This window comes from Pipistrellus kuhlii, unplaced genomic scaffold (assembly GCF_014108245.1).
Source record: "Pipistrellus kuhlii isolate mPipKuh1 unplaced genomic scaffold, mPipKuh1.p scaffold_m20_p_10, whole genome shotgun sequence".
Lineage (NCBI taxonomy): Eukaryota > Metazoa > Chordata > Mammalia > Chiroptera > Vespertilionidae > Pipistrellus > Pipistrellus kuhlii.
The window spans coordinates 6,160,866-6,178,932 of NW_023425405.1; the positions used below are offsets into that span (position 1 = coordinate 6,160,866).

The 18,067-nt window shown below is 42.0% G+C and overlaps 1 protein-coding gene across 4 annotated transcripts in view; it reads left to right on the forward strand.

The window, feature by feature from the left end:
- CPED1 (cadherin like and PC-esterase domain containing 1) overlaps positions 1–18,067 on the forward strand; it is a 270,687-nt gene that overhangs the window by 22,375 nt on the left and 230,245 nt on the right. For all 4 annotated transcript variants that reach the window (XM_036425416.2, XM_045576312.1, XM_045576316.1 and 1 more), the window contains one exon: positions 6,012–6,195. In XM_036425416.2, the coding sequence (XP_036281309.1) occupies positions 6,012–6,195 (184 nt within the window). The remainder of the gene's footprint in view (positions 1–6,011; positions 6,196–18,067) is intronic.

Below are 18,067 nucleotides of genomic sequence, written 5' to 3' on the forward strand. Positions count from 1 at the left end.
TCCCCTGAGGTGGGAGATTATGGAATCTGGAGAATTAGCGGAGTGATTAGCCATAGATAAGTGGAGGACAGATTTCTTTATGGAAATCAAAAGAAAAGAGGAAATGTTCATTAAGTCAATAGTCTATAGATTTGCCAAAAGAGAGGCTGTGTAACTCAATGTGTTTTCTTCTAATGTGCTAATTTCCTCTATGGATGGGGAAGCAGTTATCTATAGAAATTAGAGGTACCTGGAGAGTGAAGAAGTCTTGTCACTGTGGACAGTGTACGAAAGACTTGACCAAGGACACACAGCAGAATGGTTTGGGAAGCCTGAAGACTAAATTGGCTTTGCCTATGAGAATTTCACTGCTGAGACCTTCCTTTGGTCTCTTGGCTAAGTTTCCATAACATCCTATTCCTCCTGATTTACCTGCCCTGTCCTGATTTCTTATAAATAGTTGTGTAAATCGGCTTTCTTTGATGGGCTGTCACCTGTCTGTCTTGCTTACTGCTGGATTCCCCAGCTCTTCCATGCTTGAGGTTTTGTCATGTAAATATGATGGAAGCACAGTGGAGAAAGGGAATTTAACATATCAGGCAGGCAGTGCTTGGACGCTAAACCATGGAATCTGAGCTGCAGAGAAAGATGGTGAAAAGAAGGCTAGAAGAAGAAAGTTGGCATTTGGGGGAAAAACCAGTAGTAGAAGAATGGATATTTTGGAAATATATGAATGTGATTAGAGAATGAAATGTCTCATTTTACTTATAATTTCAGAGGTGAGACTGTGGGGGGGGAACCATAAAGTTCAAGGTGTAACCATTGGAATGGATGGTAGCACTGATGTATCGTCATTGGGGATGAAGAAGTAATGGATATATTATGGCTTGAGATGCAGATGTCAAAGCCTCTACTGTGGATTTTTCACCTGATAGTGAGTACAATAATTAAAGGGCATGCATGTATTTATAAATAATTAACTCATACTTGCATTCATAAATTAATTCATTTGCTCATTCACTCATTCATTCATTCATTCATTCATTCCCTCTTATTCAGAAACTGCAGTAAGCTGTGTGTACAACAATGACCAAAGCAGGCAAGTGTAGGCTCTCATGGAACATACAGACTAGTAGGAGAGGTAGACATTAAACAAATTACATATAATTATAAACTGTGAAGAGTGAAAAAGGGAAAATTAGATTCAGGAATGGGTGAATTTTCTCAAAGCTGTACTGAACATACATTTAAAAAAATATATATTTTATTGATTTTTTTTACAGAGAGGAAGAGAGAGGGACAGAGAGTTAGAAACATCGATGAGAGAAAAACATTGATCAGCTGCCTCCTGCAACCCCCCCCCCCCCCACTGGGGATGTGCCCACAACCAGGGCACATGCCCCTGACGGGAACCGAACCCAGGACCCCTCAGTCTGCAGGCTGATGCTCTATCCAGGCTGAGCCAAACCAGTTTCGGCCTGAACATACATATTTTATATTAATATTGGAGGTCCAGTGCACAGATTCATGCACCGGTGGGGTCCCTCGGCCTGGACTGTGCCCTCTCGTGGTCTGGGACCCCTCAGGGGATGTCAGAGGCCTGGTGCACAGATTTGGCCTGGTCCCTGGGGGGAAAAAAAAATTAAAAAAAATATATATTTATATTTATATATATGTTATTGCTCTTCTTTCTTTCCTTTAAAAAATATATTTTATTGAGTTTTTACAGAGAGGAAGAGAGAGGGATAGAGAGTTAGGAACATCAATGAGAGAGAAACATTAATCAGCCTTCTGCACCCCTCCTACTGGGGATTGCCTACAACCAAGGTACATGCCCTTGACTGGAATCAAACCTGGGACCCTTCAGTCTGCAGGCCGACGCTCTATCCATTGAACCAAACCGGTTTTGGCTACTTTTGTTTCTTTATTATTTGTTTAGAACTTATGTAAGAGCCACAGATGAGCAAACTTGCGTTTCACTGGGTGTTGGGTGTTGAGATAGTTTTAAAGTACAGTCAGATGGTGCTCCATGTTATGGAATAGCTCTGACAACTGTATGGTCCTTCTGTGATGGGCTTGAAGTTCAGTTGAGTCAGCTGTGAGATCGAAGGCAGAGGCTAACTAAAGGTTCATTCAGGTGAGGAGCATTCTCCAGGAACCCTGCTTGCATTTCCAAGGAACTGTAGCTCCTAAACCATCCTGCAGTAATAAATAAGTTTTAAGTAGAAAATGTGTAAGTTATACATCCTAGCAAACTTTATCCATTTTATTTCTTGAAGCACCTAAAATAAGTGCACATTTCATCAATTGAAAAAATATTTTATTCTTATAGTGGGAAAAATTAAAACATAATTCACAGTAATAGGCTCTGCAATATTTCTAAAATGCCAAAAACTCAAGACCAGCAAAGCAATCTGACTTTTAGTTATATATGACACACATCCTAGGTCTACTATATGTTTGTAGAAGCACCAAAAGATGCCATAAATACATGGCTACTTTAATAAATCCAGAAATAATCTTTCTGTTGTATAGGAAAAAAATTTTATTTTTGATTCCAACTATGTTTTAAAGGGCAGTATTTCTTGGTTTTCTGGTGAGTCTTAGAGAAAACTTTTTAATAGTATGAGTACCTGAGAAATATAGTACTTTCATAATATAGCTTTTTATTCATTTTTTACTAAAAGTTACTATTTTGCTCAAATATTTAACTCTATTTTCTTGATTCTTGCTTCTATTCTCAATTCTACTGAAGTAAATTTCTTTTTTCCCTTTTCTATTTCAAATATTCCATAGCAGTATTTATAATAAAGACTTTTACACATTGAGAAAAAGGATGTTTGCATTCACTCATTCATTCACTCACTCACTCACTCACTCAAAGAATATGTATTATATGCCCATTACATTCCAAATACTGTTCTTAGGTTGAGGAAACCAAAGTGAATAAAACAGACAAAAATACTGCTTTCATTTACCTTCCTTTATGGTGGGTGGAGACAGAAAATAAGCATAGTGAATAAATAAATTATATTTTTGCATTAAAAGGTAATGAATGCTACAAAGAAAAACATACCAGGGCATCTGGAACCACACAGTTTATTTTAGAATGGTTTCTTTTTGACATAGAACAAATAATATTAATTCAAAAGTTTCTAGAATTCCTATTATAAAAGCCGAGTTACAATATAACATTATTAATCAACTTCATATATTTAACATCATTTATTGATAGGACACTGTATTACACACTTTAACGTAGAAAATATACTTAATTCCCAATATAACCTTATGAGGCAGGATTTTTTACTACACATAAGAAACATCCTGATAAAGAGTGATTCAATAACTCTCCCCTGCAGAGGAAGCAAGCGATCAGCACAGCCTGAATTCACATCCAGATTTTGGATTTCCCAATGCTTCTCTAGTCTGACTCTGCCTTGCTTCATGTAACACTCCAACTCTTTATTACAACATTCTGTCCCCTGCTTTATCGAAGTGGTATAAAGGTTTCAGATTTGGAAGTCCTCCTAATAAGAAGAAAACAACTTTCACGTAGTCTAGCAGAATGATTTCTGAGGGACTTTTCTGTTGATCTCTCAAGAAATGCGAGAGGGAAGTGATTTAGGGATTCGAGTGTCATTAGATTAAAATATCTCGCTTCTCAATCAGATTCTGAGGCTTGCAAGTCTCAAGTTTAGTTGTAGTGGTGCCCAGCTTGAACGTATTTTTCCACTAAATATATAACTTCAAAATTTCCTGAGGAATCAGGAGCTTTTATTTCTAAAAGTGCTGCTCTTGGCTAATCCCCATTTGCTGGTGCGGTTGACACACTGTTAGCACAGTTTTCATTTCGAATACCCAGTGCGTGCACCTGTTGCCAGACTGGCTAAAACCGTTCTCACTCCTTGGTATTGGGCCACTCTGCTGATACAGTGTGTTATAAATATTGCAAGGACAGGGCAGTTTGTAGGACAGGATGATACAACATAATTTGACTGGCAAGCTCATTTCCTATTTGGTCCCTGTAGCCAGAGACATGAGTTAGAATTTCAGCCTATGTCACGGTTATTATAGAAATGGCCAGTCATTATATTTCATTTAGAATAGGCTGTCTATAAGGTATATTGGTAAGAGTTACCTCTGTGTTGCTTAACCTGATCCTGATTGGGAGGTGGGGGCGGGGGAGAGGAATGGTATCTTCCTAAATAATAACTTGAAGTTTGAAACTACCATCTCTACGTGAAATCACTGCTATACTTGAACCGGCTGAAATAGAGAAACACTTCCTGGGATTGCGTGAGACAATAATACGAGAAGGGAATTCTGGCCGCTGCACTTTGCTTGAGTGACACCGATATATTTGGAAGCATCTGTCTTCCCCTTCCACCTTGATGCATGTTTGCTTATTTTGGCCTCCTAGGTGCAACTGGTTCCCTCTGACTCCCGTGTCCAAAGGTTCGAACTGTATTGAGGTTCAAGTGCTCCTTCTTAGATGTTTATCATTGCAAACTAGAACCAGATTTTTGGGGAAAAGCACGTCCCAATTTGCAGTTAAACTCTTGAGTTCAAATAGTTTCCTTTCCAATAAATGTGATATCCTTTAGTCAGTCATGTTTTGCCGAAGTACCCCACACAGAGAATGTGATTAGGAAGTGTTCTGTTCCTTTCCATGATATTCATCACACGTCTGTATGGGGCAGGCAGAGCTCAGAACCAGAAACGTTTTTCCTGACTCTCTGATCTTTATGATACCGTATATTGCTTTAAAAAAATATTTTATTGATTTTTTACAGAGAGGAAAGGAGAGGGATAGAGAGCTAGAAACATTGATAAGAGAGAAACATGGGCCAGCTGCCTCCTGCACACCCCTCACAGAGGATGTGCCCGTAACCAATGTACATCCCCTTGACTGGAATCGAACCTGGGACCGCTCAGTCCATAGGCCAACTTTCTATCCACTGAGCCAAACCGGTCTTGGCATGATACGGTATATTGTTATTTTTAAAACACAAATCTAGTACCCCTTCTATGCCGGACACAGTTCTAAGCACTTTACAGATGTTAACTCCTTAATCCTCACAGCATCTTGGGAGGAAGGGATTGTCCAAGGTCACACACATGGTGCTGGTGGGGCCAGGGGACTCAAACCCAGCAGCCTGGCCCCAGAGTTTCTGTTCTCTTGCACTCCACTGTGCACTGTGTAGTAATTTTCAGATGATTCTCTCTCATCATTGATGTTTCTTTTTCCCTCTCCCTCTCCTTTCCTCTCTGAAACCAATAAAAATACACTTAAAAAACATTATAAAAATGTCATTCTTTCTACTTGTCAGTGAGAAAACTCCCTTTTGTTAATGGTATTTCCAAACGTTATTGTGAGAACGGGAATGTTTACTTGGAGGACACAAAACTGTTGGAGGGATAACCTGAAACTAAGACTCTCTGCTAGCTCCCCTCACACAAAGACCCACCCAGTCTCACTGAGATGCTTTGCTGCATCCGGAGAGAAGCTGTAGCAGCATATGTCTCCAAAGGGCTCTGCGATTGCTTCCCAGCTGTGGCACTTCCTGAACAATTCCTTCCAGAACAAAACCCAGCCTCTCTCAGAGTCCGCTTCCTCCACCATGTTTACCCAGAAGACCTGTTATAAGATAATGCAGCTGGAAGGACTTTATAGAAGCACATGCAGATGACAGGCATTGCTGTTCGTGTACATCTTCAGCTAGAGTTGCGCTCTGTATTTCTGCACCACAGTATTCCTCTAGGAGCTCTCTGTGTTAATGGCCCCCACATTTCAACGTCCTGAAATAGTGAGAAAAACGCAGTGCACCTTCAGTTCTTGCATAGGAGGTCGTCTCTGTCCTTGTCAGCCTTTCAGCGAACATGTCTTTCCTGTCTAGAGAAAAAAAAAACTTAAAAAGATAACTTTCCGAATGGTCCTTGGTTTGCACGAGTGATGTTCTTCCAGAGAAAGATGCTGTTTCTCTTGAGTTTTTATGCCTCCTTTCTTCTTCTTTTTTTTTTTTTTTTAGATGGGAGAATCCTTGGAGACCCACTTTGGCAGCGACGGCAGAAGGGCCATACTCTACCGGCCTCCCTCCTCCAGCTCAGCGGAGGTCCGGCTCCACCAGCACACCCTTGCTCACCTTGGTTACTCTGTGGTCGTCACCAAAGAGAGGCCCGGACTTGACCTTGGGCTGGAGCTGCTAGGAAAAGGTCAGAATGTGAGAGTCTTTACCGAAGTGGCTTGGCGTGGAATGTTAAATAATTCCTGGAATGTGCTGCTCTCTTCCTCTGAAAGAACTCAGAAACACAACATTTTCTCCCTGATCAGCTTTCTTGCCTTATAGAAAACTTGGCTCCTTTTCTACTTCCTCTCAATGTTGCTTTGGCTAGATGTCTTTATTCTTGAAATTATTTTGCTTGTGTTTTTGTAGCATTTTGGAGTTGCATAGTTCATGCGTAAACGCTACGTGAAACATGTTTATGTTTATGAGCCTGAGTACATGATCTGCCCAGCGCCGAACTGCTCATATTTTAAGAAAATTGCCAATTCATCTGACTGCAAGTGGAATGTGCTGGGAATTGTTTCCAGAAGCCAGCTCCAGTGTGATTCATAGACGGTCTGTAACTGTGAAAGAAGTGTGCATATTTATCACATGTGTGATTGCTGGCCAACTACTTTTCTTTCCTTCATGTGCAGTGAAAAATAAAAGATGAGTGTTTAAACAAGTGATTTGAAAAAGAGAGCTGAAGAGCTGATAAGGGCCAAAAAGGGACTAACAATAACAGCTAACGCTTGTTGGACAACTAACCTTGTGACAGATACTGTGTTGTGTTCTGTGTCCATGACCACAAAACCCTCTGTGTGCCTGAGCTTAAGGCACATTAACTCCTCTCCCTGATTTTCCAGAAGAGGAAACTGAGGTTTCAGGAGGCGAAGAGGCTCACCCTGCATCTTACACTTGGGTTGCGGGAGTGGCAGGACTTGAAGGCCCGTGTTCCAGCCCTCACCTCTGTGCTCCTCCTCCTCCCCTCTCTGCTGCCCCCGTCTCTCTTTGGGCCCAGGATCCTGCTTGACTCTGTCCTTGTTAAACCCACAAGGAGGTGGAGTGCTCACAAACAGGAGCAAATCTGATTCTTCTCTTTGTAAAAGAAGGAAGAAAAGCAGTTTGAATCGACCGCTAGACTTGGCAGAGGTTTTCTTTGGGAGAGAATATGCAGATCCCAGAGCCATAATAATATTTATTTTTCCTTCAAGTTTCAACCATCATGCCGTCCTCATAGCTCTTCTGCAGCTAGGTGTCCCCCACCAACTCACCCCATCCCCTGTACTCTTTAAAGTGCCAGGTTATGCTAGTGAATGGAAGATTACTCTTGACCACGTTCACCTTTTACCACATTGACTGTAAACTTGTATGCTACTTAGCTAGCAAAGCTCCCACGGGTTAGAGGGGGGAAAAATCTACTTTATCTACTTTGGCCCTGGTCAGTTGCTCAGTAGTTAGAGCATCATCCCGTTGACTGAAGGATTGTGGGCTCGATTCTCAGGCCAAGGGCATGTACCTTGGTTGCAAGTTCAATCCTGGGCTGGTAAGGCAGTAGCTGGGGAGGCAACAGATTGATGCTTCTCTCTTTGTTCCTCTGCTCCCTCTACCATTTAGAGAGCAGAAAAGCTGTAAGACACTTATTCTCCAGGGCGGTGAGAGGGTGTGTTCCTGGGATAGAGGAGGCAGATCCTCGAGGAGAAGCCCCTCGAATTTCACTCCAGGCAGCTGGGGCAGGGCAGGAGGCAGCCTGGATGGTCAGCGGGGCTGGTTCTGTGTGGGGAGACAGTGGGGTTGGGTGCTGTTTGAGGGAATGGGTGCAAGGGGACGTGTGGTCAGCGGGCGCCCGGGGACCTTGGTGGCCTTGAAGGCAAGTTGGGGCAAGAAGTTGGAGAGTGGAGGATACAAGAAATGAAGAGAAGAGATATGTCACCTAAGAAGAAGGGGCAATGTTGGCTACAAGCAGAATTGACTAAAAGTCTGGGAAAAAGCACTTCTATATGTCTCAGGTGGTCCCACACACTGCAGCATAGGTACCCCCAGCTATCCCAAACCTATGCCAGACACCCACGCAGGTGCCATAAGACACCCCCTTCATGCTTTCAGGCACCAGAAAACTGTTCAGACACCCGCCTAGGTCTGTTAGATCCCCAACACTAACATTCAGAATCTGAAAAACAGGCCAAAGAACCCCAAAGTACCACATACCTTCATTCCGAAGCCATTCAATCACCCTAAACAGACTTTCAAAAACCGAGGAACATATGAGCCCCTACATGGAAACTTCTAGATCCTCCCCTAGAAAACAAACCAGACACCTCTCTCCCCAAATCTATAATAATAAAAGCATAATATGCTAATTAGACCAGGCAGCTATACAGTGGAACAACCATCAGGATGACCTTCTGGATAAAGCCGGAGCTGCAAGGGTTGAGCCCCTTGCACAAATTTCATGCATTGGGCCTCTAGTTAAATAAATAAGTCTATATATATAAAGTGCTAATATGCAAAGTGTTCCCTCAGGAGTTTGACTCGGAGACCGGGAGTTCGATCACTTGCTATGACATGCACTGACCACCTTCCAGCACAAAACGAAGGAAGGCCCCTGCTAGCCAGTAGCTGGCAGCTGGGGAAGGAAGGCCCTGGCCAGCAGCCAGAAGGCCCCAAAATGATCTGATCACTGGCCAGGTCTAGGTACCCCACTTATGTATGAATTTCGTGCACTGCGCCTCTAGTAAACAAACAAACAAATAAATAAGTAAATAAAATGTTCATTCTCCCTCTCATCCCACACAATAGTTTAGCCCATCAGTGAACCTGGTGACTGTGTGTGGCCATCGCCTGCATAGCTGGTGAGTGGTGCAGAGCCTGGGCCCTGATCACACACTACTGTGGTCGCAATTCCTCTTCCTTGGCCTCCTCCATGCTGTGCCTGGCTGGGTACGGGCATAGCATGGGTTATTTCAACTTTCATTCCGTTTCAATGTTCAGTTTTCTCCAGTTGCACCATCGTGGGAATATGTCTCCTCTTTACTTTGTAGCTTCCAAATATCCCAAAAGGCAATGGGATCCGGCAGCCCCAGGAGCCGAGGGGCCCCGCAAGCAGCACAAGATAACTGAGTGGCGTCCCCGGGGTGTCAGCGTAAATGCTGGATTGGCTGCTCTTCCCCACATCTCCTCAGCTTTTAACACATCCATCTCCTAACTCTTTCTAGGTATTCTTTTACTTTGTTTTTTTTAATATATTTTTTATTGATTTCAGAGAGAAAGGGAGAGATAGAGAGATAGAAACATCAATGATGACAGAATCATTGATTGGCTGCCTCCTGCATGCTCCCCATTTGGGGAATTGAGCCCACAACCCAGGTATGTGCCCCCTGTTGGAAACGAACCCAGGATCCTTTAGCCCCCAGGCTGACGCTCTATCCACTGAGCCAAACTGGCAACGGCTATTCTTTTACTTTGTAGAGTAAGATATTGTTCCTGGATAGGCCTCAAGAAAGGGCAGCAATTCCACGAGTATGGAAAATTGATTTTTTTTTCCATTTGATTTTGTCGTTTTCTCTGAGCTCACTATGCATTGAATACCTGAAATAAAAAAGCTCTGTGACTATAAGCTGACATTTCCTCGATTACCTAACATATAAAAAAAACACCACTGTGTTATTGCAGCTTATTTGCCATGGCTACAAGTTTAATGTACAAATTATGTTTGCACAGAGGCACTTACTACAAAAAAACGTTTTCTAGACACTCGAGTCTGGTAAAATTTGTTTTGCTTTGGTTTCACGTAGCCGCCTCATGCTTATTCTGCTACATGTGCAGTCACAGCAAGTCTGAGTCTATGTTGGCGCTTTGAAACCTAATCTTCTCCCGTGGAGCAGCCCAGGGGAAGTGGAAGCAACTTAGAATGATCTAGAAAGCTACCTACCATCTTTCACTTCACCACTGCAGAGTCTGCTGTTTGCTAGCCAGAAATTGGAAATATTATTACATTAGAGACAAAACTTACTAATTACCCAGGTGTAGACTTGACACTTTATTTGTTTGTTTATTTGTTTATTTATTTATTTATTTATTTATTTATTTATTATTTTACCTTGGACTTATTTTATTTCTGGCAAGGCTGCATACATTCTTGGGTTTATTACCTGTTTACTTTTCCTATCGGAACAATTCGAAGGAATTCCTACCCCACACTCAGCCTCTTTCCCCAGTGATCATTGATTCTCTTCCTCTGATGAGAAATTCTGTCATGCACTCGGGAAATATAAATGGAGGACTGACCGCCTGCTAGGCTAAGATGTAGGGTGCTGAGAAAAACAAGTCACTTTCTCTCACACAGATGGAGAGAGAAAGGTCACCCATTATACCTTAAGTCTTAATGCCACAGAAGAGGCGGGGGAGGGGCAGAGATAGTTTACATTTATATAATGAGGGCTTCATGGTGACAGCTAATGGGGTGGAATATCTCCAAATCTATTTAAGGTTTCTACTTTTTGTGTGTGTGTGTGTGTGTGTGTGTGTGTGTGTGTGTGTGTGTGTGTGTATAAATATATCTTTATTGCTAAGGGAATTACAGATGTCCCCCATTACCCCTTTTCACCTGGTTACTGGCCCACTCCAGCCTTCACTGTGCCCATGGGTTATGCATATATGCATGTAAGTTCTTCAGTTAATCTCTCCCTGTCCCCTCTCCCTCCTACCCTCCGAGCAGAATTGACACATTTATAAAATACTGGTAGCCCTGTGCACAACTCCGTGCAGCAGTAGCTCTCTGCATGGCCTGGCTGCTCTGTGCCTGCTGCCCAGATGCTCTCCGTGGCCCAGAGGCCCATCTGCAGCTGAGAGCAGAACATTTGCCTCATGGCCCCAGTGATGAAGCAAGCATTCTGCCAGGCCACTCATGCTGCCCACTTTCAGTGGCCACCCCGCTGATCCCCCCCAGGACTGGGGGACTCTGATGGGGCTGAAAGGACTGGGCGCCACCATTTTGTGGCTATGATTGCTGCCACCTTTGTGACGGAGTGATGGTTAATTTGCATATCACCCTTTTATTTAGATGGGATATTCTTGTCATAGGAAATTAAATACAAAGTGCATTTTCCCTGTTCTAACTATCCATTGCTTTCCCGTCCTCTCCTGACAACCCCAAGTCACTTCTGCTGAACTTTGTGTCATCAGCTTATGTGGCCTCTTTCCAGTTTGGGGCCACTTTTTTCCCTTCTAAACTTTTAAAACCAGAAATGCATAAAAATTAGGAAAAAGTAAGAGGGGGTCCTATGGCCAAGTAGGCAACACACGACTATTAACTATAATCTGTTCTTATGGAGTAACATTTGGGTTGTATATTTTATTTAATTGTCCTACAACTTATTTAGTTCATATTCACTGGATAGAAAGGAAGTCTTGGGTTCTAAGATGGTTAATTCCATTCTAGTGACATAGCAGAAGTTGGTGGCTCTATCCAGAAGGATTGCATGGTTGTGACTACATGACCTTAAGCAAGTCAAGAGTTCTGAGAAGAGATACAGTAAAACTCAGCCAATATTTTTCTCATTCGATAGTCTGGGAGTGGGGCCTAGAAATGTACATGTTAAAAAATGGAAATGAGTAATTCTGACATGTACATGTGAAAAAATGGAAATGAGTAATTCTGACATGTACATGTGAAAAAATGGAAATGAGTAATTCTGACATGTACATGTTAAAAAATGGAAATGAGTAATTCTGACATGTAGCCTGGTTTGGGAAACACTATCCTCATGGACATGGTTCAAGGAATAACAATCTTTAGAGTTAATTTTGGGAATAAAATGATGCAAAAGTCAGTTTGCTATAATGCCATTGCACTCCTTAAGTCTGAACTCTGTGAGTATTTATAAGCATGTCATCGATAAGCTGATTTTGAGAAAGTAAAAAGACAACTGTCTGTAGATTTAGGCCAGCAAAACTTATTAGATAGAATGTAAAACATATATTTTTACTGCCTGTCAGTCCCTTGCTTTGGAAAAGTATATCTTACGTCTGCATTTCTAAGAACATATAATTCTCCGAAGGAAAAGATAGAAGCACCAACCAGTTATTCCCTTTCCTGGTCTCTAAGTAGCATTTAGAAAAACCAGTGCTTTAGTCCGTGGAAGAGTGTTGTGGTCTAAGAGAGAATAAGTGCCCTCCAACAAACAGTTCTTAACTTTTTCCATGGCAACAGCCAAGTAGTATGGGTCCAAGAGACTGACTCAGTAGGTTTTTATCATTGGATAGAACTATTTATGTGCGTATGTCAAAACTGGAAACTGAAGGAGAGTGCCTAGTTAGCACTTTCCTGTCCACTTCTGAATGCGTCTTGCACCTTTACTAGTCAATTAAAAGTATCATGTAGTTCACCTGAAAAGCTAATGTCAACCTGCTGTCGAAGCTACAGAATCGGAGTCACTCGGATGGTTTGAAGTTGCTCTTGTTTGTGTAATGTTGGGGTTGTGGGTGGAATGTTTCCTGAAGAAATTCAAAAAGGGAAAGGCCATACTGATTTTCTTGCCAGGGGTTGGCAATCGACGGACCAGAGACCAGCCCCAGCCCCACGCCTGTTTTTGTAACAAAGTTCGCTGGAACACAGGCGCTCATTTGTTTTGTCCTGGTTTTGTCGCGTTGGTTCTGCAACAGCAGACTGGAGTGGCTGCAGCAGAGACTGCCTGGCCCTCCCTGCCCAGATCAGTTATTATTAGACCCTTTACGGAAAAAGGGTGCCGACCCTTGTGTCTAGTCTAATTCTATGTCATTTGACCTCTTCCCAAGCTGATGATTAAAGTCTAGGGCTGAGATAGTTTAGTATTTTTTTAACTTACACCAAACCTCATTTAAAAAGGATTTGATGGTAAAATAAAACATATAATTACTAAATTGAAAATACAAAAATCGGGCTCAAACTGGAGATGGATATGTGAGCAACTATGATTGAGGCTTACTTTTGGCTTTGAGTGTTGGTGTATCTAGAGCAGTGTTTCCCAAAGTGTGGTACACGTACCCCCAGGGGTACGGGAAGAGTGTGGTGGGGGCACGCATTGCACCGGAGTTTGATGGGGATATGCACTGCACCGTGCTTAGCTGCACCTAATTCTACGTTCTCATGAGTACCAGGGGTACTCAGCGTTACGAAAATTATAGAAGGGGTACACATATGTCAAAAGTTTGGGAAACACTGATTCTAGAGCAACAGGGACAGAAAATGTTTTACCCTCAGGAAGGGAGCTTTGCAGTTCCTTCCGGAAACCTCCCTCATGCCCAGGTCGCATGCCTACAACACCTTTCTCAAAGGGGTTGTGAAGTAGACTACCCTATGCTGCCTAACAGGTCAAGGACCAAAGCAGCACTTGCATGCAAATGAATGGATGTCAGATCTTGGCGCTTATAGGTAAGCGTGTTATAGTGAATGCGTATCTATGAAGGGCTAGAATTAAGCAATTTTGATATGTGCATTGACATTACACTTGGTATATTGTATTTTGGAGAATGGTCTTTTAAATAATGTTGCTTCACAGCTTTCCCCCCATCTAATAAGGGCACTATAATTTACCAAATCATATTCCCGGGAACACTATAAACAGGTAATAGAGCGAGAGAGACAGATCATGACTTAATGTTGTGGAAAATATATATTTTTTTAAAAATGGCTATTTCCTCTCCTGTACATAATGTACTAAATTTCTGCTTTCTTGTATTCCCATTTACTTTCACTTGCACTCTTAAAACGTTTCTAGCACATCCATGTATCATTTGACATTTAGCCTAACTTTGAAGGTTTGTTTAGAATGGCTACTTGCCAAAAGCCTTTCTGAAGTTTGCATGGAAAAGAAACAGCTACCAAAAAACTCGTCTTAACGTTTATAATGAAAAACCGGGTTCAAATTTTTCTTTTGTTTATTTGTTTTCAAAAAGAAGCTATTAGGAAGCTGAGATTTAAATTGCCCATAAGTAAGAAGAGCTTAACCACAATAATTCCTTTCTTGGGGAAGAAGCAGACTGCAGTAATTAAAAAGAATAAGCTTTAGAGTCAGATCGAGCCAAGCTAGGGCTGGAGTCCCTAGTGTTACTGTTTCATGGTTACATAACCTTGGGCCAGCTCCTTACTCTCTCAAAGCCATGGTTTTCTCCTCAGCAAATTGGTTGTTTTGGGTTGTTCAGTGAGTGGGAACTGCAGGCATTCCGACTGTTACACACTAGCTACAGAGAAGTGATTGCTGCTGCTGCTGCTGCTGCTGCTGACTATTTTGGGATAAGTGAATACTTCAGGTGTTTTCAAAGCACTTTGTCTCAACTTAGATATTCTTTTCTTAAAAAATAATTCTTTGTTGTTGAAAGTATTACATATACCCCCCTTTTCCTTATTGACCCCCCTCCAGCCCGCTCCTGCCCTCCTCCCCAAGCCCTCACAGCCCCATTGTCTGAGGCTATGGGCCATGTATATATGCACAGAAGGTTCTTAGATTATTCTCATTGAAAAGTCTGGGTTGTAAAACACTCCTGAAATTCCAACATACAGTATCCTGGATCATTCATTCTATTTAGGAAAAAGACACCCCACTTCCCAAAAATCTTAAGGTCAGGGATCCTGTCTGTTCTGCTTATCCCTTAAAAGCATGCCCTCCACAGAGGAGCAGACAATAAATTGGTACCAAATACATGAATCAATGGAGATCAAATGATGCACTAATGTTTGGGCCCCTTACATAGTGAATGGCCTGAGAGAATCCACATTAAAACTTCATTGATAAACCTTAAGTTTCTAGATAACTTTAGAGTAACACTGATAATGCTCAGATCTGCTCTTATAACGAAAATAAGGCATCCACCAATGCAGTGGTATATAGATAGGGCTGATGCTTTGTACAGCCAGGAGTATAGACTCAGAGGCTTTTAGATGCTGGGTTCATTTTTCACAGTTCCTCTCTTCTTTTGCTTTTAAGAGTCCCCTATCATTTATCAGTGTTACCCAGCCTGTGGGTTCTGGGGGCGGGGGATGAGTTTATACGTAATTCAGTCACTAGTGCTATGAGCTTTTCACACGGATGTGTGTAGCAGAACCTGGAGTAAAGAGGCCAGGGAAGGATATAAAGACTTGTGGGTGTTTTGCTCAGAGGTGACAGTGGACTCACTGAAGGCTTAATGATCCATAAAACAGGCGAACACATAGTGTTACCTGCAAATGCTCCCGGGTAAAAGTCACGTGAAAGCACACAGACAGCTTCTGCTGCGTGAGTGCATGGGAAGTATTAAGGGCAATCCCCTGTCACGTCATTTAGGTCCTTTGTGTCCTCTATACTGGGCGCTCTAGTTCTTTTCTTAGCAAAGTGTAAAAATTCACTTTTATGCTCTTCCAGTTCCTCGCTTTGAAAAATATATCATATTAGAGACCTGGTGCACGAATTTGTGCACCAGTGGGGTCCCTCTGGGTGGCCTGCAGGGATCGGCTGAAACCCTCAGTCCAAAGCCTCCTGCAACTTCTACCTGATGCTCCCACTCATCCCAGCCCCACTGTGCCTGCTACAGGTTTACACCTAATCGATCCCAATCAGGAGCGGCTCATGCTGCCACCGCAGTGCTCGCCAGCCATGAGCCCTGTATCTGGTGCCCTCTCAAGGGGAGTGTCCTGCAGATCAGGCTGAAACTGGCTCTCTGACATTCCCCAAGAGGTCCTAGATTGTGAGAGGGCACAGACCAGGCTGAGGTACTCCACATGTACATCATCAGTCCGAGGAGGTACCATAAGAGGGCTCCAGAGCATGTCCAGCTCATCTCTCTCAGTCCCAATCAGCTGGACCCCCACAGCAAGCTAACCTACTGGTCAGAGCATCTGTCCCTGGTGGTCGTGCATGTCATAACAAGTGGTTGAATGGCCTTAGCATATCATTAGCATGTTACACTTTGATTGGTTATTCAGTTATTCTGCTGTCAGGTCTATTTGCATGTTACCCTTTTATTATATAGGATGACGCAAGATTTTTATGATTATATAATTCTCTAAAGAAAAAGATAGGGCACCATCAAATTATTGTCTTTCATATCATCTAGGTACTATTTAGCAAGCAATTGTAGAATGAAATAGTGGCCTAAAAGAGAATCAATGTTTTTCAAAAGTTTAAACTTGCTCCCAGGATAGAATCTAAGTAATATGTAGTTCAACAGACTCTGACATAATATATGTTATCATTGGTTCAGGATTATTTATGTATCCTTGAAGAGGACATATTTCTATAGTTGTAGCAGAAATCAGAATGACAGTGGGCAGAAGGAAATCAATTGTTCCAATTGAAAAGAATGTTTCTGGGAGGCCCTGCAAGTAGTTGGACCAATATTTTTGTATTCCCACTGTTTAATGGGATACTCGAGTATGAGATTCATTTGTCGTAACTCTAGAAGGTGTAACCGGGACCCATTGAAGGATGCACACTGCATCAATTAGAGTTATCCAGCAATGGAACAGAGTCCATCTCAACAGATAGGAAGTTTTGTTGGAACAAAAGGAGTTAGGAAGGCTGCTGAGAGAGTGGTTTTATTACTCAGGAGAATGTCAACCAAAGCACCACAGTCTTTCTCCACATTCGCAGTTCTGTGATACGCTATCACATTCACACACACAGAAGCAAGGCAAGATTTTCAACCTCCATCCTCCTAGGGATTTCTTTCCTTCAGGCTTTGCTTTTAGTCTTGTGTCCTGTGGGCAGCAGAGAGGCGTGGCTTGCAAAGGAGTGGAGAAATGTGGATCTGGAGGCAAAATTGGCAGCCGTCCCTTTTGGCTAGTGGTGCACATTTATAGCAGATACTTCGACAGATGCTTTAAAACTGTTAGAGCCCAGTGAACTTCTCTGCTCATTCCAGCCCCACCCCGGCACCCCTGCTGCTTTCCTGAGTTTAATATGCTGTGTGACTGTTTACCAGGAAGACAGGAGAGTAAAGGTCACCTTTAAAAAGCACAGTATGCTTTTTTTTTTTTTTTGCCTTGTCAGTATTTCGCCTAGGACACATCTGACATACGTTTTTTATTATGTGAATACTAGGTTTTGGATGGGTATTAGAAGTGCTTCCGTGCCTTTAGTTAATCAACTTGGGGGTTTTGGAGGGGAAGGTGAATCAAATAAACTTATAAGTCTGCATCATCCCCTTTTATTATGTTAAGGCACATGGTAATTGTGTGCTCAGGTTTATTGCTGTTTTCTTGAATGTTTATAGAATTACTGGTGTATTTATGACCAAGTAGAATGTGTTCTTTAATTGGCACCCTCGAGCTCAAGGAATGTTTATTTAACCTTAACTCAGTGGAGTTGTTTATATAACAGGGACCTGAGTTCAGTTTACTTTAGCTTTGGGGAAAAAAAGTCTTTATTTATAAAAGTTGAGTTTCCAGTGACCTCCCGGTTCTGATGTTTCCTCTGCCCACCACTGTGCACAGAGAACAAAAAGCCAGTGTCTCGGTTTTTACTCCAAAGGAACCAACGGCTTCCTTAAGTGGGTTACTTCTTACAATTGAAAATGGTAACCAGATGTTTACTAAAATCCCCAGCGTTTCTCCTTCAGGCCCAGCTTCTTTCTAATTGTTTGATCTTTTTAAAAGTTTCATAGGAACCAGATTGGGAATGTGAATTTTCCAAAGCTGGGAAGTGCTTAATATAGCTTTGAAGATGCTGTCTCTGTCCTGTTTCTTTAAATATACTTTCTGCTGCTTTTAATTTTTTAAAGGATGCAGCATTGAGCTTTTTATAGGTAATATATTTCAGATCATTGTTCTTTTCATATTTCTTTAAAATTAAAGACTCTTTAAAAAAAAAGAAATTAGAGAGTTTTGTTTGGTTTGCCAAATATTAAAAAAAAATGTGCTTGGAATGATAGATTTAATTTGCAAAAACAAATAATATTCATATTATATTTAGGTGAGGAAAGATTCCAGGAAAGAAAAATGAACTCTTTCATATGGGACCTTTCAATTAGCTGTGCGGATTAACTCAAAGGGAGTTTGGGGATCCAGATATTGTATTGTCAGAATTAGC